This window comes from Aplysia californica, unplaced genomic scaffold (genome assembly GCF_000002075.1).
Source record: "Aplysia californica isolate F4 #8 unplaced genomic scaffold, AplCal3.0 scaffold00480, whole genome shotgun sequence".
NCBI classification, from domain to species: Eukaryota; Metazoa; Mollusca; class Gastropoda; order Aplysiida; family Aplysiidae; genus Aplysia; species Aplysia californica.
The window spans coordinates 525535-550823 of NW_004797750.1; the positions used below are offsets into that span (position 1 = coordinate 525535).

At 39.9% G+C, this 25289-nt stretch overlaps 1 protein-coding gene across 1 annotated transcript in view; it reads left to right on the forward strand.

Annotated features, from left to right (window-relative positions):
- The window catches only part of LOC101852871 (probable 2-oxoglutarate dehydrogenase E1 component DHKTD1, mitochondrial), a 28620-nt gene extending 12985 nt beyond the window's left edge, over positions 1–15635 (forward strand). The window contains exons 11-23 of the mRNA XM_005105603.3: positions 850–925; positions 1187–1378; positions 2282–2383; positions 3951–4082; positions 5140–5260; positions 6313–6452; positions 7668–7824; positions 10192–10292; positions 10582–10683; positions 11786–12031; positions 13785–13848; positions 14605–14690; positions 15223–15635. Coding sequence (XP_005105660.1) covers positions 850–925; positions 1187–1378; positions 2282–2383; positions 3951–4082; positions 5140–5260; positions 6313–6452; positions 7668–7824; positions 10192–10292; positions 10582–10683; positions 11786–12031; positions 13785–13848; positions 14605–14690; positions 15223–15324 — 1621 coding nt within the window. The 3' untranslated portion in view covers positions 15325–15635. The remainder of the gene's footprint in view (positions 1–849; positions 926–1186; positions 1379–2281; positions 2384–3950; positions 4083–5139; positions 5261–6312; positions 6453–7667; positions 7825–10191; positions 10293–10581; positions 10684–11785; positions 12032–13784; positions 13849–14604; positions 14691–15222) is intronic.
- Positions 15636–25289: the final 9654 nt, after the last annotated feature.

The following is a 25289-nucleotide window of genomic DNA, read 5'->3' on the forward strand; positions in this document are numbered from 1 at the left end:
GCTAGTAAAACCATTCATTTTAATCCAGTGAAGGATCTGCACTCTAACCTGTCCAAGATGGCCACCAGTTCGCACCTCAGTGCTTTCTTGTCCTATCTCCATTTTCTTTAAACATTGAAATTGTGACTTCTTCTTAAGCTCATTCGTTGTTATGAACTCTTTTCACTGTTATAAAAAAGGGAGATAGGACCAGAAAGCACTGAGGTCGTGAGATGTTGAGGAAAATAGTGGTCTTCTTAGACAGGTGGTCCTTTCGAACAGTGGTGTCTTATGGAGAAAAGAAATACAAGGGGTGGGAGTGGGAAGTGGTTGTTTGAACAGGTGCTTGTCTTGACCGCTGGTCGTGAAAGCAGGTTCTATTGTATTTGTGAGACAGCGAGGTGAAATCAGGCGCTTGTCAAAATAATCGAAGTGGAGAAACTGGCATTTTCCACAGGTTTGTGGATTTTTATAGAATTTTCAATTTTTGGCTCAACACCTTTCATGCCCTTTGAAGAACACATTTCTGTGTGGATTTTACTGAAAAATGTTGAATAAAAGCACAAAAAATGTAAATTTTCAGTTTCCACGGACTCTCAAGCTAAGGAAATAACTAATCTTTGGCGGTCATTTTCTCACTAATATTACCTCTGAAAACAGGTGACCCCCACTTCCTTCATTCGCAAATATCTCGACTTGTATTCAAGATAAACGGATACTTTTATCATCAAAAGCAAAACAAATGAACAAGCTTTGGAATGATGCCTATAACTCTACACGCCCAAAAATTGACGAGAGCCTGATTCCACTGCGTCGTGACACATTTAAGAAATACACTTTTCTCTTATACCCTGTCTATCTGTGCCACAGGTCCTCTCATTACTGCAGCGACATTGCCAAAGTGAGCGGTTACCCTGTCCTACACGTCAATGGAGACCACCCTGAGGTGAGCTTTGGCCAGCAGATAAGCTTTGTCTTTCCTCGTGATTAGATGGTGTCTCAGTCATAGGTCGCTTTTGTTTGGTGTCTCAGTCATAGGTCACTTTTGTTTGATATACAACAGCTAGAAATAAATTTGAGCTCCACCCTACCCCCCACCCCCCCTCCCCCACCCCTATCCCCTCCACTTCCCCTTTCGCCTCTTCTACAACCATATTCAGTGCCATCTGTAACTCGGAGAAAAAAAAACCGCTGTTTTTTCCTACAGGATGTTGTTCGTGCGACGTCGCTAGCGATGGAGTACAGGCAGAAGTTCCGCCGCGACGTGATCATTGACCTAGTTTGTTTCCGTCGCTGGGGTCACAATGAGATGGATGAGCCGGCCTTCACGCAGCCCGTCATGTACAAAGTGATCAACAGCCGCTCCAGCGTGCCCGACCTGTACTCCCAGGAAGTCGTGGTGAGTTACTGGCTTCTTCTTTGTGAAAGTTGTCACACTGGGATACCAGACTTCTTTGTGTAAGTTTTCACCCTGGGAGGCCAGACTTTGTGTAAGTTTTCACACTGGGAGGCCAGACTCTGTGTAAGTTTTCACACTGGGAGGCCAGACTCTGTGTAAGTTTTCACACTGGGAGGCCAGACTTTCTGAATCTTCTGGCGCTCGTATGACCTTATGCAGTAGCGAGCGCCGTAAAACCTCTACAAAAAAAAAATAACACTAACACACACACACTCACACACACAAACACACATACACGCTCACTCATACACACACACACACACACACACACACACACACACACACACACACACACACACACACAAACTCACACTCATACACACACATACACACATTTTCTTCACTTCATTCAAGTGTAAATGGGTACCTGGCTATAAACGGCGAAAGATTTTCTCTGCCTGTGAATGTTTTAGTTCCTGTAAAATGGCAGCTTGCTCTGCTTGCTTCCAAGGATGTTGAGATTGTTCTAAAAAGCTATCTGCTCCTGTGGAGTTATATATGGATTAAAAAGTGTATTGAACTTGCTGTTGAGCAGGAATTTGCGCTCTATAAATGCTATTTGTTATTATTATTTTTATTATTATTATAATAGTTATTATTATTACTATTATTGTTTTTGTTATTTTTATTATTGTCATTATTATTATCATTGTTATTATTATTATTATTATTTCGTTCATTCCACTTCTCGATTAGTTGCCGTCTAAGAGGGAGTGCTCAATTTTTTAAAGCACTTTTTGCTCTTGTTCTGAATTTCTTTTCTTGTTCTGAATTTCTTTTTCTGTAATCCCGTCCCCCACCCCCTCCCCGTCCCCCATTTTTTGGTTTTTTCTCTCCACGTAGGCATCGGGTCTTTGTGATCAAACTGAACTGAGCGAAAATGTTCAGCAATGGACCTCTAACCTCACGGACAATTTCAACCAAGTGGACTCCTACGTCAACAAGGTGATGTCTCTTCTTGTGCTTAGTCCAACTGGGTCCAAACAGAAACGGGTTTCTCTCGGACCCAAAAGTGTTCCTTTCCAAAAAGAAATGAAGAGTGCTCAGGGTGTGGTCTCAAAGTTCCAAGAACATACAGTATCTAAATAAACGCGGAATGGGAGACTTTTGGTCCAAACTTTATTTTGTGATTTTTTTCACCTTTTTTTCTATAGCAACATCATCATCATCATCATCATCCATTGCCAGATCTGCGACAGACATCGGTGATCATGGTTTTCCATTCATTCCTTTGCTCGGATGCTCTCAAAAAAGCTATGTTTCCCTGATCTTTCCCTGTTACCCATTTGTTTAGGTTCCCTAAGTATGTTGTTCTGGGCCTACCCTGCCTCGCTTGCCCTCAATTTTGCCAGTGAGAGCTAGATGTTCAAGACCCTTATGTCTATTCAGGTGTCCCAAAAACTGCATTTGTCGTTTCCTGATTGTTTTTAACATTGAGCGTCCCAGGTGGGTTTCATCAAGCACTACCTCATTTGATTTCTTTTCCTTCCACGATACTCTTAGCAGTCTCCTAAGAAACCACATTTCTGTTGCTTCTATTTTATTTTCACAGTCTTTTGTGATTGTTCAGCATTCACAGCCATATAGAAGGGTTGACCAAACATAGCATTTCAGGACTTTCATTTTAGTGTTCATTGAGATGTTTCTATTTTCAGGATTGGGCTCATTTGATTGAAACTAGTCCTAGCCATTGTACTTCTTCGTAGCAACAGGGTACTCATTTTAAATTTGAAAATTGTTTATTTGTTAATTAGATGGTGTTACTGGTATTCAAACTTTATTGCTATAAAGTTAAACAAAAAACCTCTTCTCCTCTCTGTGTGCTGCCTTCAGTCTATTTGAATTATAATTTTGATATTGTACTTCTCATGATGTCCTGCTGTCCCTCAATGTTGACTGCTGGTTGACAAGTGTGTTAGTGTGGTCTGATCCTTATACTTCTTTTCAGCAATGTTGCATTTGTATTCCGTGCTGTTGTTGTTGTTGATTGTTGTTGTCGTATTCTGTGGTGATGTTGTTCTTGTCATTCTTTGTGTTACATTTTTGTTTACTTGAATCTTTATATATTTTGAGCAGTTACAGCTACTCAGACTCTATTGCTTCAGTTCCCTACTACATACTAAATAGAGCTGACCAGGTCACAATCTTTAGACTCCATTGTGGCCACAACAGACTCAAACACCATAATATGCACACCACATTAAAAGTGGGAGAAACAGCGACCTGTGAATGTGGACACGACCAAGAGGACGCCAACCATGTCCTTCAGCACTGCCCGCGCTACGCCACCCTTGGCACACAGACGTGGCAGAATGTGGCTCCCCTTGAGAGAAAGCTCTATGGCAGTGTTTCAGAGTTAAAGCGAACTACACAGTTTGTACGCGACATCGGACTGACTGTCTAGCTGCTGTCATCGAGAACGAGGAAGAAGAAGAAGAAGAAGATTGCTTCAGTTCTCTTTTTTTTCTTTCAGTCCTCATTTTCCCCTCCTTCTTTCTCTCCTCTATCACAGCCATTCCACCTGCTGGGCCAGTGGTCAGGCTTGAGCCAGGCTGGTGATGTCATCACGCGATGGGACACAGGCGTCCCGCTGGACACTCTGAAGTATGTGGGGGCCAAATCAGTCACTGTGCCCGAGGACCTGGTGAGAAAGTTTACTTCACACTTTGTCCGTAGTGTGTTCACTTTTGTCTGTACACAAAAAAAAATAAAGTTCTAGTTCATTTATTAATTTACCAAAGCGCAGTTACTCCCTCAGTGTAAGTTTGTAGATCTCTCCTCCTTCTTTTTGTGCATGTTACTCTCTGGTAACACATCTATACTTCAGCACTTTTATGACGTTATTGTGTTGCTAGTGCCGTAAAACTCTTACTAAAAAAACTTAGACTGCAGTGGCCTTCGTAAATGAGCTTTTAGATTCTGTTGGTCATCCAAGTTTTAGACCTGCCTGCAAAGATCTGAGAAGGTTACACGGAGCATTTTGTTTTTTCTCCTGTTTTGTCATGTGTTTGCTCATGATATGGTCAGTGACTGAAATAAAGGTGCCCTGTTTCTTTACTGGTGCTTCAGGTAATTGACGGATGGATCTCTTGATTTTTAAAATAAATTTTGTTTGGTGGCACAGATGGTTAGAGGTTGCCGATGATGGGTCCTACTTCTTTTCTTTCTCTCTGTTATTTCTGTCTGTCTTATTTTTTCCCTTCACAAAATGACAGTGATTGTATCTTCATGTCATTGTGGCGTTGGTGGCCTAGTGGTTAGGCTCTCGGACTCGCAGCCGTAAGGTCGTGGGTTCGAATCCCGTCAGGGGCCCAATGTTGTGTCCTTGGGAAAGGCACTTAACACGAATTTTCCTCACTTCACCCAGGTGGGAATGGGTACCCGTCTATAGACAGGGAAAGATCTTGTCTGTTTGTTAGTGTTTGAGCGCTTAATCAGCTGTTTGCACTGTATGCTTCCCGGGAAGCTGAGAATGTTTCAGAGTGTTCTATGGTCTGCTGGGGTAATAATGTAGTGTAAAGCGCATAGAGCCTGCTGTTCAGCTGGGATATGCGCTATACAAATGCTATTTATTATTATTATTACTTCTTTTCTTTCCCTCTGTTATTTCTGTCTGTCTTACTTTTTCTTTTCACAAAATGACAATGATTGTATCTTCATGTCTTCCTTCACTCTATCCGTACTCTTTTGGACGGTCACAGAATGTGCACCCAACGATTCGGAAGACTCACATAGACCGGAGACTCGGCAAGATGGTGCAGGGGACAGATCTGGACTGGGCAACGGCTGAAGCTTTGGCGTTTGGGTCTTTGTTACATCAAGGTTTGTTTGCTCTGATAGGTCTTTCGTTGGCTGCAGGGCTATAGCACTCTCTTTTGACTTGGAATGTTGAATGATTCTTTATGGGGACCAAATAATTGTTTCTTGTCTACAAGGGAAAAATGTGAAGGGAATTACAATAATTTGGTTTTTTCTTGAGGGGGGGGGGTTTGTTTTAAAAGCTTCTTAACCCTAGAATTGTTTATCACGACATGTTGATGCCATTTTTTTGCATGTATCAAAATGTACTCACTTAATATAACTAACATCTATTACTTACCATATACCCTTCTCCTTCCGAGACCTAAAATTGACAACGCACTCTATGGAACATTACAGCAACTGCAGAAAGCCTGCACTTTTCACTACATGGCATTGGACAGAAGGGCGAGAGCCCAGCTGTTGCTGGATCGATAACAACAACAACAACATTACTTACCATTAGATTTGACTACATAGAGCACAACAAAGATAGCATAAGTAGACAAGAGGAACTGTGTACACCTTTACTTCACATTGCTCATAGCTCGGCTCACAGACTATTAGGAAAACTAATATCTCATAAACTTATAACAGATCTGTGCAAGTGTGCCAGAACTTGCAGCAGCTTGTGAGAGTTCTGTTACTTGTATCAGGATTTGAACCTTGTACTTTTCAGTTACCAGTTTACTGCCACCCCTTGTGGTTTGTTGGAATAATCTTAACCCCTTCACTGCTGAAAAATTTCCATCAATATCTGTACCGACAAACCGACAAGATAAAATGTTAATTCAAGGAATATTTAAACTCAAGAGAATTGTTTCAGAATAAGCAAAATCACAAGCTGAAAGTATACCAACTAAAACTTCTTTTGTCAATCAGACTTTACTTTTCCGATCCAGCGGCCATTTGGGTTCTAGCCCTTCGGTCTGGAAATCAGTTGTATGCTAAGGTGTGCCAGGTCAATCAGAAGAAACAATATAATTGGAGAATACAAGCCAGAATATACGTCTACTCAGCAGTGAAGAGGTTAACTGTGTTGACAGTGTGGTAACGCTTACAACTTTTTGCTACAGGTTACAATGTGAGGATCAGCGGTCAGGATGTGGGCCGCGGGACGTTCAGCCATCGTCACTGCATGCTGGTGGACCAGGAGACTGACCACATCTACATCCCGCTCAACTCCATCTCAGAGTCACAGACAGCCTTCCTTGAGGTGACCTTTGGCCTACTATAAAGATGCTGACTCTGATGTAGTTTGCAGTAGTTATTTTCCTCACAGTTAACTGAATGTATGCAGTCTCAAGTCATTGATCCATGCACCGTGGGATTACAGGACCTGTGCACCTGAACTCCTCTGCTTCAACTGCTTGATGAGATAAGAAAAGATAAGATAAGATAAACTTTGTTGATCCAAGAGGGAGAATGTGGGTTGATATATCAGAACATTGAGATATGAACATTCAGCATCAACACAGAAATGTACTCATTACATTCCTGTTCAATAATACATGTACAATGATTTGTCAAAATCACAGAATGTCTCTAGTTCATTTACTCGTCTCCTGTTCCTCCTCCTTGGCCTCCTCTTCTTCCTCCTCTGTCTCGTCTGCATTTCTCAACTAGTTTTTCAATCCACAACTGAGTTTCAAAAACAAGATGTTTTGTTTTACTAAAATTCCTCTTTTTACTCCGGCAGTCACAGACTCTTTTTTGAAGTTCTCTTTTTTGATTCTCAGCCTTTTCTTATCAGTGTAACAGTAAGGGTAGTCGCTGTTGCATACAAAAGACATGAGTTCGACTCTCTCATAGAAAAGCTATTCTATTAAATATCTCTGTGTGTCTGATGGAGTGCTGTACCCCACTCAGCACAGGTTGGCCCCTACATATAGGGTTGAGACTGCCCACCCTCTAAGTGATGTATATTGTGTTGATGGGGACTTCAAACATTTACAAGAAAGAAGACAAAACCTATCTGTTCTTCAGGTGGCCAACAGTGTCCTGTCAGAAGAAGGTTGATACCCAACCAGTCACGTATAGGTCATCTTGAATGTTGATCCCACCATGAATTCACTTAACAGCTGGAATGTGACTCTTTTATTTCCTTTTCAGTGACCTAAAAAAGGCAGGAGGCACACCTTTTTTCTGGGGTTTCCTTTTTCAATTAAAAAAATTGACCAAAAAAGACCCCCCCCCACAAAAAAAAAACAACAACAACCCCCAAACAAACAACAACAACCCAAAACAAAACAAATAATGGGGACTTACGACATTTACAAGAAAGAAGACTTAACAGCTTCCTGGGGTTTCCTTTTTCAATTTAAAAAATAACCCCCCCCCCCAAAAAAAGAAAAAACCTAACAAAACAAAATATAACAATTAAGACTTAAGACATTTACAAGAAAAAATACAAACCTGTTTGTTCCCCCAGGTGGCCAACAGCGTCCTGTCAGAGGAAGGAGTCCTGGGCTTTGAGTACGGGGTCAGCATCGACCAGCCCACCACTCTGGCCATCTGGGAGGCACAGTTCGGAGATTTCTTCAACGCTGCGCAGACAATCATCGACACGTTTGTCACCAGTGGGGAATGTAAGGATCTCACGACCTCGGTGCCTTCTTGTCGTATCTCCATTTTTTTTAACATTGAAAATGTGACTTCTCCTGACGCTCACTCTTTGTTATGAACTGTTTTCACTGTTATTTAAAATGGAGACACCCCCCGGGGCGGTGCCACTGACTGAAGTGTCTTTAGGCCATTCCCAAAGGGGGAACATTTCTCGTTCATGCACAGTAGAATTATATGTCACTGTCACGCTCATAACTGTGCCTTATCTACAACAGGGAAATGCTGCTTTTTCTTTCCTAATCCTTACTATTGTCATTTTTCCTCTACTTCTTTTGTATGTTTGTAACACTCTTGTGACCCGCTATTTCCGGGGTACCTTGATAGTTGAAGCAGACTTTGTGCTGTTGAAGCAAGAGAGATGAGCAGAATAAGTCTGATTGCCTGTAAACACTTCTCTGTTGACATCCACCCCTTGGCGCTCATGACGTTATGCAGTTGCGAGAGCCATAAAACCTCTACTAAAACTAAACTAAAAAAATGGAGATAAAGAGGGGACATTTCTCGTTCAAGCACAGTAGAATTGTAAATGGGCTGATTCATGTCACGCTCATAACTGTGCCTGATCTACAACAGGGAACTGCTGCTTTTTCTTTCTTAATCCTTTCTATTGTCATTTTCCTCTACTTCTTTTGTATGTTTGTCAATCTCTTGTGACTTGCTATTTCTGGGGTGCCTTGATAGTCGAAGCAGACCTTGTGCTGTTGAAGCTAGAGAGATGAGCAGAATAAGTCTCATTGCCTGTAAACACTTCTCTGTTGACATCCACCCCTTGGCGCTCGACGTTATGCAGTTGCGAGAGCCATAAAACCTCTACTAAAACTAAACTAAAAAAATGGAGATAAAGAGGGGACATTTCTCGTTCAAGCACAGTAGAATTGTAAATGGGCTGATTCATGTCACGCTCATAACTGTGCCTGATCTACAACAGGGAACTGCTGCTTTTTCTTTCTTAATCCTTTCTATTGTCATTTTCCTCTACTTCTTTTGTATGTTTGTCAATCTCTTGTGACTTGCTATTTCTGGGGTGCCTTGATAGTCGAAGCAGACCTTGTGCTGTTGAAGCTAGAGAGATGAGCAGAATAAGTCTGATTGCCTGTAAACACTTCTCTGTTGACATCCACCCCTTGGCGCTCATATGACGTTATGCAGTTGCGAGAGCCATAAAACCTCTACTAAAACTAAACTAAAAAAATGGAGATAAAGAGGGGACATTTCTCGTTCAAGCACAGTAGAATTGTAAATGGGCTGATTCATGTCACGCTCATAACTGTGCCTGATCTACAACAGGGAACTGCTGCTTTTTCTTTCTTAATCCTTTCTATTGTCATTTTCCTCTACTTCTTTTGTATGTTTGTCACTCTCTTGTGACTTGCTATTTCTGGGGTGCCTTGATAGTCGGAGCAGACCTTGTGCTGTTGAAGCTAGAGAGATGAGCAGAATAAGTCTCATTGCCTGTAAACACTTCTCTGTTGACACCCACCCCTTGGCGCTCATATGACCTTATGCAGTTGCGAGCGCCATAAAACCCTCTACTATATAAAAAAAAAAAAGGAGATAGGACAAGAAAGCACTGAGGTCGTGATCTGTCTTTGACTTTACAATTTTTTCTTTTTAGTTTGAAAAGAGGAAGTATAGAAGAGATTAAAATTTTTGAATTTCAAATGTTTAGCATTGTTAGCAAATTGTTTGTAAAAAAGGCTTTGTTGGCTCTTTAACTGCCTTTTTCTTTATATTGTAATGACTCTGTATAAGATGATCTCCTGTCTGAGATAACCACTTTTCTCCTGGACAATGGGTGGCTGTCTTAGATGGTTCAATGGGTGGCTGTCTTAGATGGTTCTATGGGTGGCTGTCTTAGATGGTTCAATGGTTGTCTTAGATGGTTCAATGAGTGGCTGTCTTAGATGGTTCAATGAGTGGCTGTCTTAGATGGTTCAATGGGTGGCTGTCTTAGATGGTTCAATGAGTGGCTGTCTTAGATGGTTCAATGGGTGGCTGTCTTAGATGGTTCAATGGGTGGCTGTCTTAGATGGTTCTATGGGTGGCTGTCTTAGATGGTTCAATGGTTGTCTTAGATGGTTCAATGAGTGGCTGTCTTAGATGGTTCAATGAGTGGCTGTCTTAGATGGTTCAATGGATGGCTGTCTTAGATGGTTCAATGGGTGGCTGTCTTAGATGGTTCAATGAGTGGCTGTCTTAGATGGATCAATGAGTGGCTGTCTTAGATGGTTCAATGGGTGGCTGTCTTAGATGGTTCAATAGATGGCTGTCTTAGACAGTATCGACTGTGTACACAATGGGTCAGTTGTGTTGCTGTGTTGTCCCCTCAGTGAAGTGGCTGCTACAGTCCAGTCTGGTCATGTTGCTTCCTCACGGGATGGATGGGGCGGGCCCGGAGCACTCGTCCTGTCGCATGGAGAGATTCCTGCAGGTACATGTCTGTCTGTCTTTGTAAATGTCTGTCTGTCTGTCTGCTTATTTTGTCTGTCTGTCTCTCTGTCTGTCTGTTTGTCTTTTTTGTCTGTCTTTACTTCTTTTTGTCTGTGAGTGTGCATGCATGCATGCTTCCATACATGCATTGTGTGTGTGTGTGTGTGTGTATGTGTGTGTGTGTATGTGTTTGTGTGTGTGTATGTGTGAGTGTGTGAATTATGTATAAACAAAATTTCCTCAAAATCATTTCCCAAGCTGTTCAAGCACAAACTATTCATGTGTCTCAGATCTGTGACAGCAAGGAGGACAAAGTGGACGGAGATGACGTCAACTTTCAGATTGCCAACCCCACCACGCCCGCCCAGTACTTTCACCTATTGAGGAGACAGGTACGACCCTCTACAGGAACATACTTCTAGAAAGCTTCGCTTTGGTCCTGGAAACATGGTCTTGAATAAACCATGATTTAGTCTGGAGATGATGTTGATACAGTGGTTTCTGGAGGATAAGGTTTATCTTAGTGTAATATGATAGGATGTGTGGTTTTAACCTTAATTTTTGCTTGTATTTCTTTTGATCGCGGTGTGGACGATGGGAAATCTGTTGTGTAAGGAAAATAGCACTTTCCTACTGCACTAGTAGGAAATGTGTCGCATTGGGCTGGGATATGAATTTGTGGCTGATGTTTAATTTTGCTGATTATAGTGTTTATAGTCTTGATAAGTTATGACTATTGCGACAGCCTGTGCTTTAGGTTAATAGCCATATTTTCATTGCAACGTAAAAATTTTGATGGCTTGCTTGCATTACTAATGTCTTAAGTGTTGTGTCTGTGTGGCAGTGGTTAGGCTACCACACTCAAAATTGTGAGGTTGCGTGTGTGAGGGTTTGAGGCTCAGTGTAGCCTGATATTGTGAGCTTGGAAAAGGCACTTTACATGAACTTTCCTCACTTCACCCAGATGTGAATGGCTACCTGGACATAGGCAGTGAGAGGCCTTTTTAGTATGGTATTGTTTTAGTACCTGTCAAATGGCAGTTTGCACCGTAGGCTTCCCAGGAAGTTGAGATTATTTCAGAATGCTGTCAGGTGTGCTGGTGTAATAATATAGATTGTAAAGCATATAGAGCTTGTTGTTGACGGGAATTTGTGCTATGCCATTGGTGTTTATTATTATGCTGGTTTGAACTTTGTCCTTTATTGCTTTCCTTCTAAATCAAGTTTGTATTTGTTATTTTTTAGGTTCTGGCATTTTTTTGTTGATCCACAAAGATAAAGTCTTTAGTATGTTCATTTTTTTCCAAAAGTTATTGTGAGTTTCATCAAACCATTTTGTCAAGTGTGTTGGATGAATGAAGCGTATCCAATTCTGAATTAGAAAATGTTCTTGTTAACAACTCTTTGCTTCTTCTTTTACTTTAAAAGTCTGTTTTTTATTTCTTTAAAATGCACTTGTTCATTCTTTCAACTTTATTCATTTTCAACTTTTAGATGATTCGTAACTTCCGCAAACCTCTGGTTGTTGTGGCACCAAAAGTGATCCTGCGTCTGCCAGCCGCCACCTCGTCTCTCGCCGACATGGCCCCCGGGACACACTTCCAGCCTGTGCTAGACGACTCAGTCGCAGCGGCGGCATCTGTAACACGTGTTGTCTTCTGCTCAGGGAAGCATTATTACGCGCTGAATGCGGAGAAGCAGAAGAGAGGTGCTCAGAATATGGCTTTGGTGCGCCTTGAGGTGAGAGATGCTTTTTATGAAAACGTAACTGTGTCACGTTAAATTTTACGAAGTTTCCAAAATGTTTCAGCATTACAAAGTCACTGAAGGGGTTTCTGCCTTTATCTCCTCCTTCTGTGGTCCTCCCCTGCAACAGTTGCTTATTCAAAATAACAAAAAGGGAATCTATTTTACGTCACCGAGTTCCAACTGGTCTCTGTAGGCTTAAATCTCAATTAACTCTTTATCTCCGAAAGGAAGTAAACCCACTATGTCGGGGTCCTCTTTTGGTCTGAAATCTAAAAGTAACAGATACATCGCTAATTTGGTCATTATGTCAAAACATGTGAACCTATTTTGATTGTTTTTCATCTTATGAATGAACTCCTGGTAAAAGAGACTTGTATTAGGCAATTGCCAAAGAGTAATTTGACATCATTGTCGTCCTCAAGGAATGTGCCCGAGCTTCTGCTAGGGGCTTACTGGCTTATTTGTTCTGACCGTGAGCTGATGTGAGCAGCTTGCTGGAGATAAAGAGTTAAGCAAATGATAGTTTTCTAAGAATTAAGTGGCAGGATAGAATAAGAAATGAAGAGCTGTGGGAAAGGACAGGACAAAAGGATTTAGAAGTAGAAATAGGACTAAGAAAGGGGCGATGGATGGGACACACCTTAAGAAAGCCCAGCGGAAACATCTCAAAACAGTCACTGCAGCGGAACCCACAAGGAGCACGAGGCAGGGGTAGGCCACGGGAAACATGGAGGAGATGTGTGGAAAGGGACATGAGAGAAATGAAGCTCACTTGGAACTAGCTTGGAAGGATGGCTCAGGAAAGAGATAAATGGAAGGGGCTTGTATGTGGCCTATACCCTGCCAGGGGTGAAAGGCATTGATGATGATGAAAATGATAGTTTTCTCCCACGAGCACAGTCCCAGCTTTTGTTTTGCTTCCTCTCAACACTTGACTGTCACTGGCAGCCTCTCTCTACAACTCTGAGGTCAACAAGGGAACCTTGAGAAATGAAACTTTGAGATCAACAAGGGAACCTTGAGAAATGAAACTTTGAGATCAACAAGGGAACCTTGAGAAATGATTTTGTTTTCCTGCACATTGGACTCCAGTTCAAAGGAGTGCGAATTAGAAAAAAAAAAACGAACAAACTTTTGTAATGTTTATATTATGAAATGGTACCTTCTTTTAAGAAACTATATATGCTTAGACCTGCCCTGTTCTGTTCTGAATGGTTTGACACCTTATTTTTTCTATTTCCAGAATCTGACTAGTCCGTCATTTTATGCATCTTTTTTTCACAAATGCCAATGAAAATAATTGCCTCCCTTGAAATGTCGTTTTTTCAGATTTGTGCTTTCCTTGGTTCCTGACCAGAACTAGACATAGCTCAGTCAAATGTTGGGAAATAAAGAACTGGTTTTAGCTGTTGCATACAGGGAAATGAAAAGGCTTTCACATGATGAAAACCCCCCCCCAGTGTTTCTGATTTTTTAAAGACGCTACAGAGTTGTAAAATGTATCAATGTTGAATAAAATTTAGAACAAATATTATTTACCAATTATTGGAATGATGTGCACTTTGGAATTTAAATGTATTCTTTACATTGGTTTGCAGATTTTGCCTCCTCACTATTATATAAATTAACAATGTCGAAGAAAATCCTTCTCAAAGATTACTTAGATTGTCACAGATTACTTAGATTGTCACTCTATTAGATTGATTGACCGTTTGAAAGTAAAATATCTTGTGTCTGTTCTCAGAGCCTGTGTCCTTTCCCTGTGGAGGAGCTCCAGCAGATCCTGGCGAAATATTCAAATGCCAAAGGTGAGTGAGTCATCGCAGGTATGTGCGGTGTAACAGTTAGGCACTTCACCTTCGTGGACAGAAAATCGGAGTTTGATTCTCATGGGGGGAAATTTTATGAAGCCATGAAGCATCTCAGTTTTTTCTCTTAGACCTTGTACCTCTCTCAGGGTCAAAGCAGCCTGCCTCTTAAATGATCAAAGCTGTGTTGATGGGCGTGTGAAAAAAAAACCACTCCATAAAAAAAAAAAAAGTTCTGGCATCCAATGATTCCTCCTTGACTAGAGTCTACAAAGTTCCTCTTTCTTATGTTGCAATATAGTGTAAAGCGCGTAGAGCCTGCTGTTGAGTGGGGATATGTATGCTCTATACAAATGCTATTTATTATTATTATTATTTTGGAAAGGACAAAAAGGACAGTTGTCGGTACCGGGACAAGACAAGTGTGTGGTATAGCTTTCTCCTCTGTGGAGACAGAAGCTCAGGCAGCTATCATGTAGTGGAAGGCACTACGCTTGGCCGTCTATATTTCGATGCAAATGTTTGATATTTACTTTAGTTTTTGTGTATCATTTCTGCTTTCCCTTTTCTTTTTCATGCCTCTGGGCCAAATCGCTTGCCTTCAAAAAGATCTGTTTGTGTCTGATGAGGTTGTGAACTTGTTTGTCCGTGGCCTATACCCTGATGCAGGCTGAGAAAGGCAATGATGATGATGATGAGGTTGTGAACTGACACAAAAATGTGCAGGTCTTGACATGTCTCATTTCTTGTCGGCAGAGTTTGTGTGGAGCCAGGAGGAGCACAGGAACATGGGGGCCTGGACCTTTGTCTCCCCACGCTTCCACAACCTGGTCGGTTGTCATGTAAGTGCTCTTACTTGTTTCAGAGGTGGTCTGAGACTGGGGGGGGGGGGGTTGAAACAGTAACAAAAGCATAAAAGCCCCCCACCCAACCCCATTGGTTTGCTCGTTTTTCCACAGCTGTCTTGATGCTCTTCCTTGTGTGTGTTTTTTTAACATGAAAAACTCAGTAGAAATTTGAAAAAAAAACATCAACCCGACCCATCACCAAAAGCCTAGGTTAGCTTTAAGACACATGTCTTGTTGATTTCTATTTTCATGTTTTTGAAATATGTGAACAGCTCTGTTTTTGCTATATTTTAACTACTTTGCTTTCCACAATGTGTTGTTATTAGTGTTGTATCAATATTTAACTCTTCAATCTGAAAAAAACTAATAATAAGCCGATAAATCCTTCCTTTCGCCTAAACCCCCGAAAAAAAGGAAAAAAAACCCCCACAAAAAACAATAACCACAAAAAACAACCACTAAAATGAAACAGTTCTTGGAAGAAAAAAAACCAACAACAAAAAACGTCTTCTCTTTCCCCCCTCAGCTCAAGTATGCCGGCAGAGACGTGCTGGGTACCCCAGCTGTGGGCATCGGGGAGCTGCACAAACAGGAAGTGGCTGACATACTCACGCAGACTTTCTCCTAATGCTGTTACTTATTACCACGCAGCCTCGCTTGCATTTAACCTTTGACCCCCTGTGGAATAAATGTGCGGCATCGTGGTGAAATCAAGGGTTCGTTATATAGTGAAGTAGAAGAAAACAGTATTTTCCCCGCAGGTTTCACGATTGTTATCAAATTAAACATTTTTGGCTCAACACTTTTTATATCCGTTCAGAAAAACGCATTTCTATTTTTGATGTTACTGAAAATCGTAGATTGAAGGCACAGAAAATGTATATTTTCACTTTTCAAGGACTCTCAAGCTATGGAAGTCCCCAAACTTTGGGAGGCCATTTTCTCGCTAATTTTACCCCTGAAACCAGGCAACCTCCGTCTCCTTCAATTGTAAATATTTCGACTTCTATTCAAAATAGATGGGTACTTTTATCATCAAAAGAAATACAAATAAACAAGCTTTATGACGATACTAAAGTAAGTAAGTATGATGATACCAATAACTGAATATGTCCAACAATTGACGAGCGCCTGATTCCACCACGTCGTGACACAAATATTCTTTGTCCCATGGGTTACCAAAGATATATGGAGGTAACAATGATTAAGGCCAAAGTACTGTTTGGACTGGAGGTGGTCAATGTGTTCTTCGAAGAGGTTGTGGTGTTGTTGATTTAGACTCGTGTTTTCCCTGATGTTGCGAACATCTCATGATTTGATGGTTGTTTTCTTTCCCTTATGAGGTGATAGCTTTTATTTGCAGCATTTCTGAATGTAACTTAAATCGCTAGCCCTAAGTACCAAATGAGAATTGGTCGCCAAAGAAGATGTAGACAGAGTAAATATTCATTATCATAACTCAAATGCACAAGAATGTGGGATTTAACCACAGAATATTTTTTTCAAAATGATATTTCATTTTTAGCAAGTGTTCTTATACATCTTTTTGTTGAAACATATCTTCATTAAACATAGTTTTTAAAAACAATTTTTTTTCTGTGTTTGTCTCATGAGACCAGCGACACTCATGTATATATTGCTATGAACAGAACAGGAGGCATCATATTGCACTTTTTTTTCGATCAGTAGTGAGTTCCCATTGCGTTCTTAAACCATTTGATCCCTGGTCCCCTGAACCTTAGAGGTCAGGAGAGCCGCGGACCTTGTTGGGTCGACTGCTATATTTACACCAGGCTGAGGTGAGTGCTAGGTGCACTGGGGTCCACAGGGTAAAGAAATATGTCTGCATAGATATTTAGATAGTCAGATCCTGCAATATCCAAGCTTGTCGAAATAGCTTTCTCATGCCAGTAGAGATCAGTATGGTTGGAATTTCCGTCATATGTCTCACTTTTTGAGACTATTTACGATTTACTTGTTAAGTTGTTTGTGAATGTTATTTACGATTTACTTGTTGTTTGTGAATGTGTGTATTTGCATTGTGTGTGTGTGTGTGTGTTAGAGTATGTTTGCTAGCATGCTATAGGAACACAGTTTCTATTTGTTTTATCATTGATGTGAAGAATGTTCATGTTTTTTATGTGAACTTTTTTTAATGTCTATGACATCAGAGTGTGGGTTAATGGAACAAATACAAACTGGTTGTGCGGGCATAGTCTTTTCTCATAGTTCCGATATTGTTGCATGCACGCTGGCCTCGTTAGGATTGTTTTTTAACAATTTAGTTGACATAATAATATCATACAATAGTATCAGGCGACAAAGGAAGAGGTAGACCACGAAAACTTGGCTGGTTGGCATCAAAGAGGTCCACCAACAGAACACTACATCTACAACAAAAGCCGCCTGCTTAGCCCTTGACCAAAAATTGTACTTTCCCTCAACTTCTAATGGTACAAGAGGAAGGGAAAAGTAATAGTTAAAGTAAAGATGATGTACCATAAAGCAAAACGCTTGAGTTCTAAATGTTCACATTCCCTTGAAATAAAAAAAACCCGCAAGCCTAAATAACATACAGAAACGTTTGCCTATATCGTTGGTCCATCATTTATTGCTGCGCGACACTGACTACTTATATATTTACCCGGTATTAAATCTGCTCCAATCTCCTTCTTTTTATCTATTTACAAATATTTTAACACTGAGGGGTTCTTTTAGGGAAACAGTATTCTGATGCAAATATTTCAGTATTGAGTGTCAAGGTGAAGTCGTGGAAGAGGAAGACGGGTTGTTTGTTTTATTAGTTGTGTGTTGGGATGACTGAACGGTAACAAATCTATGCATAAATATATGAGGCATCGTGGTGAAATCAGGCACTCATCAAAATAATGAAATCAAGGATATCTACATTTTTCGAGCGGTTTGGCAATTTTTGTCGAATTTTTGTTTTTTGGCTGAACACCTATCTCCATTTAAGAATATATTTTTGTGTGGATTTTACCAGAAAACGTTAACTAAAGGCACAGAAAATGTAAATGTTCAGTTTCCACAAACTCTCAAGCTATGGAAATAACCAAACTTTGGCTGCCATTTTCTCGATAATTGCACCTCTCGGCTCGAAACAGGTGACCCCCACCTTTTCAACTGGAAATATCTCGACTTCTATTCAAATTCAAGATATATCAGTATTATTTTCAGTCAATGCAAGACAAATGAACAAGTTTTAAGATAATAATATTGTCTCCATATGCTGAAAAATTGACAAAACGCCTGATTCCAGCACGTCGTGGCCCATATATAATATATTATAATATGCGTGTGTGCATGCGCGCCTGTGTGTGCACGTCTTTCTTTTGATAAATTTCTGATCAGAGAAAAAAAAAGATTACACATATCAAGGGTACTGGTCAGAGTATGAGAAATGTCCTTAGAATTGAGCTTCTAGTGTCAAACACTTCAGCATTTTTACAGCTGTTGGATCTTTCAAACATTACATCTGGTCCATCTGGTTATGTATTGCATCACGTTGTGAACTTACTCTAACGAGAACATGTCCACTTCCAGAATTGTCTCGTTATAGAAATGTCAGGGATTTTTTCAAACTGTTAGCTGTGTTGTGAAGTCTTAGCGTTGTAGAGAATTGTTGCATTTCCAGTATTGGCTCGTTATAGAAATGTCAGGGATTTTTTCAAACTGTTAGCTGTGTTGTGAAGTCTTAGCGTTGTAGAGAATTGTTGCATTTCCAGTGATATTTTGAATCTCCTGTTCTTATGTGTTGAGTACTGTTGTTAATCTCAGAGAAAATCATGTTTGGGAAACAAATCTTTCATAAAAATCATGTTTGGGAAACAAATCTTTTATAAAAATCATGTTTGGGAAACAAATCTTTCATAGAAATCATGTTTAAAAAAAACAACAAATAGAAGCATTCTCAGAAATTTAAGCCTCACAATATGTGTACCTTTCTTTTTTCATAAAGGCTTTGTATAGTGTTTGTAATAATCAGTTATTACAAAGGGTCTTCTAAAGAAAATATGAGTCTCTCCGAATGTTGTGATAACTTAGAGACAGAAGTTTGTTATGCAAACATTGTTGGTTATGGAATAAATTTCAATATTCTGTCGCAATGTTTATGCTTTAAAACATAATTGTTGCTAGACAGGAATCTGAAATACAAATATTTTTGCTGATAGAAAAAAGATTTACATGCATATATTCTGTCTCGTTGTTTATGCTTTACAACAAATTATTTTGAAAAATGTACGTGAAGGGTTCAAACATTACTTTACTGTATTTCCTTCTGTTCTGGAAATGTGGAATAGTTGAGCTTGTTGAATGTGTGACGGTTTAGTGCTTGTTGGTGGGTGGTTGGCGGGTGCTCTGGTGTGGTTTGCTTCTTCTTTCCTGTCAAACATCTATCGCCCTTATCTCCCCTTCTTCTTTTTTATGTTTGTTACTCTCTTGTAACAACTCTAATCTTCTGGTGCTCATATGACCTTATGCAGTTGCGAGCGCCGAAAAACTTCTACTAAAACTAAGTGCTTGTTGCTGTGATTGATGGGAACAGTTGCTTCTTCTACTTACTGCCGAGCGGTTGGAAGGTGTCACTGATAAGCCCCAAGTCCCTTCTTTCCATCTGTTTGTCTTTCTGACTGTTTCCCATCACTGAAAGAACATCATTGTATGGAGGTGCTTATGTTTCTTACAATAAACAGCTACTTACTGTCAAGGAAATGGATTGTAAGGAAAGTCAGGAGTTTTTTCAAATTTTTCTCCACGGCTACATTCCTGCCCGTGGATAGATTGCCTTTTTTATGTTTGTTACTTTCTGATCATATCCCTTTTTTATGTCAACTTCTACATGAGTGACTTTGTAGCGGAGAATTGTGATTGTCGTCAGAATGAAGTTTATTGTTGTTGGCCTTGAAGTATGATTTCAGGCAGCTAAGTGAAGAAACAAACTGTAGGTCTTGTTTTCCGTTTCACAGAGATTCTAGTTCGACAGTGGAGCTATTTTTTGATAAGATTCCTTTGGGGTAGTTTTTGTTGTGTGTTTTTCTAGAGTATTCCATCAGTGCAACTAGTATGAAAGAATGATTGGCGTGTTGTAGACCTAATGAGGGTGATGACCCCTCTGTGTGGACCATGCTTTTATGGATTTGTGAATAAAATTATCTGAAGGGTTTATAGAGCGTTTCTTTCTGCTTGTTTGTCTATATTTTGTGTTTTTCTTGTCCAGCATTTGAGAATAGTGGGTGCTGTGATGGAGTTTTCTGTTGTTTGGTTTTTTTTCAATGTTTTAATTGACTTTTGTTACTTTCATTTCTTGGATGAAAGTGTCCTGGAAGAACTTATCTGTAGAGAAAGGGAAGCTGGTGTTTCTAGAGGGTCGGGGAGAGACAGCAACCTGCGTGGAAAAGCCAGAAGAATATCCAACCAGCTGTTAACTGGAACGATCAGCAGGCAGACCCTTTCATGGATCCTGGAGAGGAGGGAGGGGCAGCTATGGCATTGTGCCGCCTCCAGTGATGCCTATTCTCCAACCAAGTAGAGTGAGTAAATATCCGTAGAGAATTAGCGGTCCTATCGGAGACGGACGTTAAACTAGGAGGTCCCGCCCCTTAAATAACCTAATTGTGTTGATAGGGGCGTTTAAAAAAAAAAGAAAAAAAAGAAAGTAGAGAATTAGAGAATAGAAAGAGGACAAGAAGGTTGACATTTGTCAAAATGTAAATATGTATGCTTGCCAGAGAGATGTGACTTCAGCAAAGATGGACCTTACAAACTGGGAAAAAATTGACTTCAGCAAAGATGGACCTTACAAACTGGGAAAAAATTGGCATGCAATGGTAGCCTGTGAAAGACAGATGTCAAGACCAGTCTCAAGATAACAGAGAAAGACTCAGAGTTGAGGGTATTGTGCAGCACTTGAAGACACACAACATAGTATAGCAGGGTACAGAGTAGTGACCATGTCCTTACTCTCACTGCAACCAGCATTGACATATTTGACAGGCATTGAGCTACCAGTTACATGCGACATCACCAGAGAACAGAAACAGGGACCAATACCGTACAGTTATTGTTTGTTTGTTGTTGGGTTTTTTTATAAGCGTTTTACGGCACATGCAACTGCATAAGGTCAAATGAGCGCGCAGGACACATTAAACATTTTCAGTTGGTAGAAGATTTTGAATTTTGCCCTGGTGGCGGCCGAAGCCTACTCTTATCGATTTTAGACCACCAATGTGTCTTTAACGTGCGCAACTTGCACACAGGACATCCGAGATTTTTCACCGATGTCCGAGAAGACTAGGTGTAGATCTTTTCTACCATAAGATCAGGGGTGTAGCTGAAAGACAGCAGTAAAAAGGAGCCAAGGAGTAGCAGTAGAAATGCTGCAAAAAGAGTCAGGAGCCCAGAGGAGGGGGTAAAGGAGGTGAGGGGGTGGGGGCAGAAAGTGGAGACAAAAGCAGACGACAGAACATTGTTAGAGAGCAGGAAGTTAGGTGAAAGGAGACAATTTTAGAGAAGAAAATTTTTCCTTCGCTACCTGGATTCGAACCCATGACATTAGGATGAGAGGTGAACACCTTAACCTCTAGGCCACAAGAGCCCCCTAATGTTGTCTGGTGTGACAGAAATAGAAAGTGGCCATTATTGTGTGGTTGTTTGATACTCTGATGAAGTTCGCTCCTTTGCTCCAACAAACGTCAATGATTCTTATCTCTCCACCCTCTTTTCTTAGTATGTTACTCACCAGTAACACACGTTTGGGGGCATCTATATGATCTATTTGTATTGCAAGTGCCATAAAACTCTTACTAAAACTAATAAAAGACTTTTAGTACCAAATGTTCTAGATAACAACTGTCCTTGGCTTGTACCACCAGATGACAAATTAAACTGGAAACATTTGCCCCGATACCTTTGAAGGATTACAGTTTGTTCATTTGTCATAAAAGGTACAGGCACAGGGCAAGTGCATATTATTATCCCAAAGTCCTGGGAACAAGAAGACATCAATAAAAAACACTATATCGGTTGGGGCAGGTTTTTTTGTTTTTTTTTACAAATTTGCATTTTTCCCTGATATATTATATACATATAAGGGCATTTTACAGTAAAATAACTCTGAAATAGCCAATACAGCACAAACAAGAGTGGAAAAAAATTGCACTCCTAAAATACAAATATCACATACTTGATCTCTAACCTACATGTTCATTTGTTAAAAATGCACATATTCTTTTCAGGCACAACAAATCCCATCATATTCTTGTCTTTGAGAGGAGCAATGTGTTGTCATCACAGCAGACTGCTACAGTTACAGGAAACTTGGTGGACACGAGACACAGATCTCTCATCACCAAGTAACTGACTAAGACAGAGAAAGCACATCCAAATAGAATTTGCAAACTTTTACAATTGAGAAAAATGTATTTTAAATAGGCCCTAGTCCAACACTGTTTCAGAAACACTAGAGACATTTACCTAATACGAGTTCCCACTTCAATTGGGGGAGGGGGTGGGGGGGGGGGGGGGGGGGGGTCCATGTGGCTTTCAAATAACTTTGAATCCCATTAAACTTTGATTTTGAGAACTTGTGAAGAATATGTCAATACCTTTAGCAGGGAAAAGACACCCAAAAAAGTGTTTTTAGGCAACCTCGTTTCTTTGCTCAAAGATACCACATAGCCAATAAAATGTGAGGCAGCGTGGCGGAATCAGGCTCTCGTCAAAATAATGAAATCGAAGAAAACAGCAGTTTTCTCCCTGCTTAGCAATTTTTCTCAAATATTTATTTATTGACTAAACACCTTTTGTGTCCGTTTACAAACACATTCCTTTGAGGATTTCACCGAAAATGTTGATTAAAGGCACAAAAATATAAATTTACAGTTTCCATGGACTCTCCAGCTTTGGAATTTACCAAGCTTTGGCGGCCATTTTCTCGCTAATTTTACCTCTTAAATCAGGTGACCCCCACCTCCTTCAATCCTAAATATCTCCACTTCTATTGAAGATGGATGGGTAATTTGTTTTATTGAAAGCAAGACAAATGAACAAGCTTTAAGATGATACTAATAACTCAATATGCCCAAAAAATTGACGAGAGCCTGATTCCACCACGCTGCCTCACAAATGCTCTACAACATTTATCATTCACCTACAGTGTGACGGGTCTTTTAACAGGCAGAGAACCATCCGGATCAGTGGAATGAAATACCATACTCAAGGACAAAAAGCACTTTTTCCTTACACAACATGTAAGACTATAAAGTTCTTAAATGAAAATCTTGGGTAAATATCTTGACTAAATGAAAGGCTGATGAGATTATACATTCACAAACATAATTATTTTATTGTTTTTTAACATAACAGTAGCCATCAGAGTAAAAACAAATTCGAAGTAAATTGTAAATAAATGTACCAAAGCACAATCAATCTTAGCCATTCGTTCTTGTTTTTGATGGGCTTGTTGCTTGTTCATTTCTTAGAAATGTCTTGTCTCTTTTTGTCTCATTACAACAAATTAATTTGTTAAATGCAGCACCAATTTTTGGTAAGTTTGTCATAATAAAACGCCCCCAAAATATAAAAGGCATACGATTATCTATGCCTACAATCAGAGAATTGCAACTTTTTATTTTAAAATGTTTTTTTTTCCGGCTCAATCATGGCTCCACCTCCAACATTCCACATGGAGTAGTGTTCAACACAAATTAAAGTCTGAGCTTTGAGCAGCGTGCATTCAGAAATATGTTAAATAAAGACAGTTTCCCATGGACTATGGCACCGTTTCCAAGGCACTTAACCGATTGTCATGACAGGCTCAGTCGTCTAGAAGACACTAACGAAAACAAAAAAACCAGTAAAATGTCTTCTTAAAAGTGACAAACTACCCCATTCTTTGGTATACACAATGTACAGTAGATGCCATTGTTTCAGCTCCCCAGAGTTCAACATCTCTGTTGTGAGCAATATGTCTATGAGCTGGCATTTCATGTAATAAATTTCATGTTCAGAGGTGAAGGAGTTAACTTTGTTTTTATATTTTCCTATAATAAATATATAAACAAATGACACAAAAATGAGGTATGTGAATTGATTAAAGGAAAGTTATTACCTTATCCTGCACTATTTAAGAGACAGTAAACGGCACTGATGATTACAGTGCAAGTGTCTTTATATCTTTTATAAATTATCCCTCCTCTGAAAACAAATATATAAAAGACTCGTCATCTTACAAAGCTGTAAGTGTATGGGATACATGATTTATGTGTGGACTGAAATGGTTTGCAATCTATTGAAATTTCCGCATCACTCGTGCAGCAAAGAAAGTGAAATGGTGATCACAACAACAGTATTTATGGACACATTTTTCGATATGAGCTTTATCAAAGAGTCTACATAACAAGAGGGGCCACTTCTCTCTTTGAGCCAATTAAAAAAGTGTCCTCAAAATTCGGTGGCGCCCTCTTCACAAAAGCGCACCTTTTGCGAACAGAGTTACCCTACTTGAGTTTAAAAAATCAAAGTGAAACTAGCAAGTTTTTGAATGAATTTCGGAAGAACTCTTTTTTAAAATGGTTATGCTGACAAAAAACCTCTTCCGGAGGAAAGGGTGATTGTTTTCTTCTTTTAATTTGACTTTAGAATGAAAGACGAGAGGTCATTAAAATTTAAAAAACCTAAAACTCCGCACTGAACGAACCCGAACTGCTGATGAACAGCAGTCGATCTACGCACGCAAGGAGGTGCTATTCCTATTCTTCTTCTGGAAAAACGAAAGAGAGCTTCAACAGAGACTGCAGCGCCATCTGAAGCAAAGAGCGAACTTCCTGCGGACACTTTTTTGGCTGAGTGGCCCATCTTGTTATTTCTTTGGCTTTATGAAACAGAATGGTGTGAATCATCAACCCACTCATTATTCTCTTTCTCTGTCAGGGATAATGACACGGTTCTAATCTTTTCTCTTGTTGTCTGTGATTACTTTTATGAGTAGACATGGGTTTCTGCACCACATCTTTTCATGAGATGATATAACAAAAGTAACCAATCTGAATATAATCTTCTTATCAAACGAGTAACATTGCACCTATAAGGAATGTAGAAACACAATGTAAATGACCATGACACTGTGATCCTACTCAAGAGTGACCCAGCTAGCTATAAATGCTACAGTTACCAATGAAATGCATTGAAGTATCTGTGTATTGTTTTGAATACAGAGCAATACCACACAAATAACAGAAAAGCTTACATTCACATTTCACTCAGGAACACATCACTAAACTAATAAAACGGGAATACTGATATATCGACTTCAGAGGGACCAAATAAATATATTTGTCACTCGAGAAAGTTAATGAGAACCTATGTGCGTGCAGCACTGGATGAAAAAGGAGAAAATATTAAAGTTAAAGGATACCCGATTTGTCTCTAAAGAACAATGCAAGAAAGGTTTTCTGTTTCGCAGTGTCAAATTCTGTTCCATCAGTCAAAAGCAACTGCACCACATACGCCTACATCTCACTCGGTACCTATGTCAGTGTCTCAGATACTCTACACATGCTTGAAGGTTGGCTC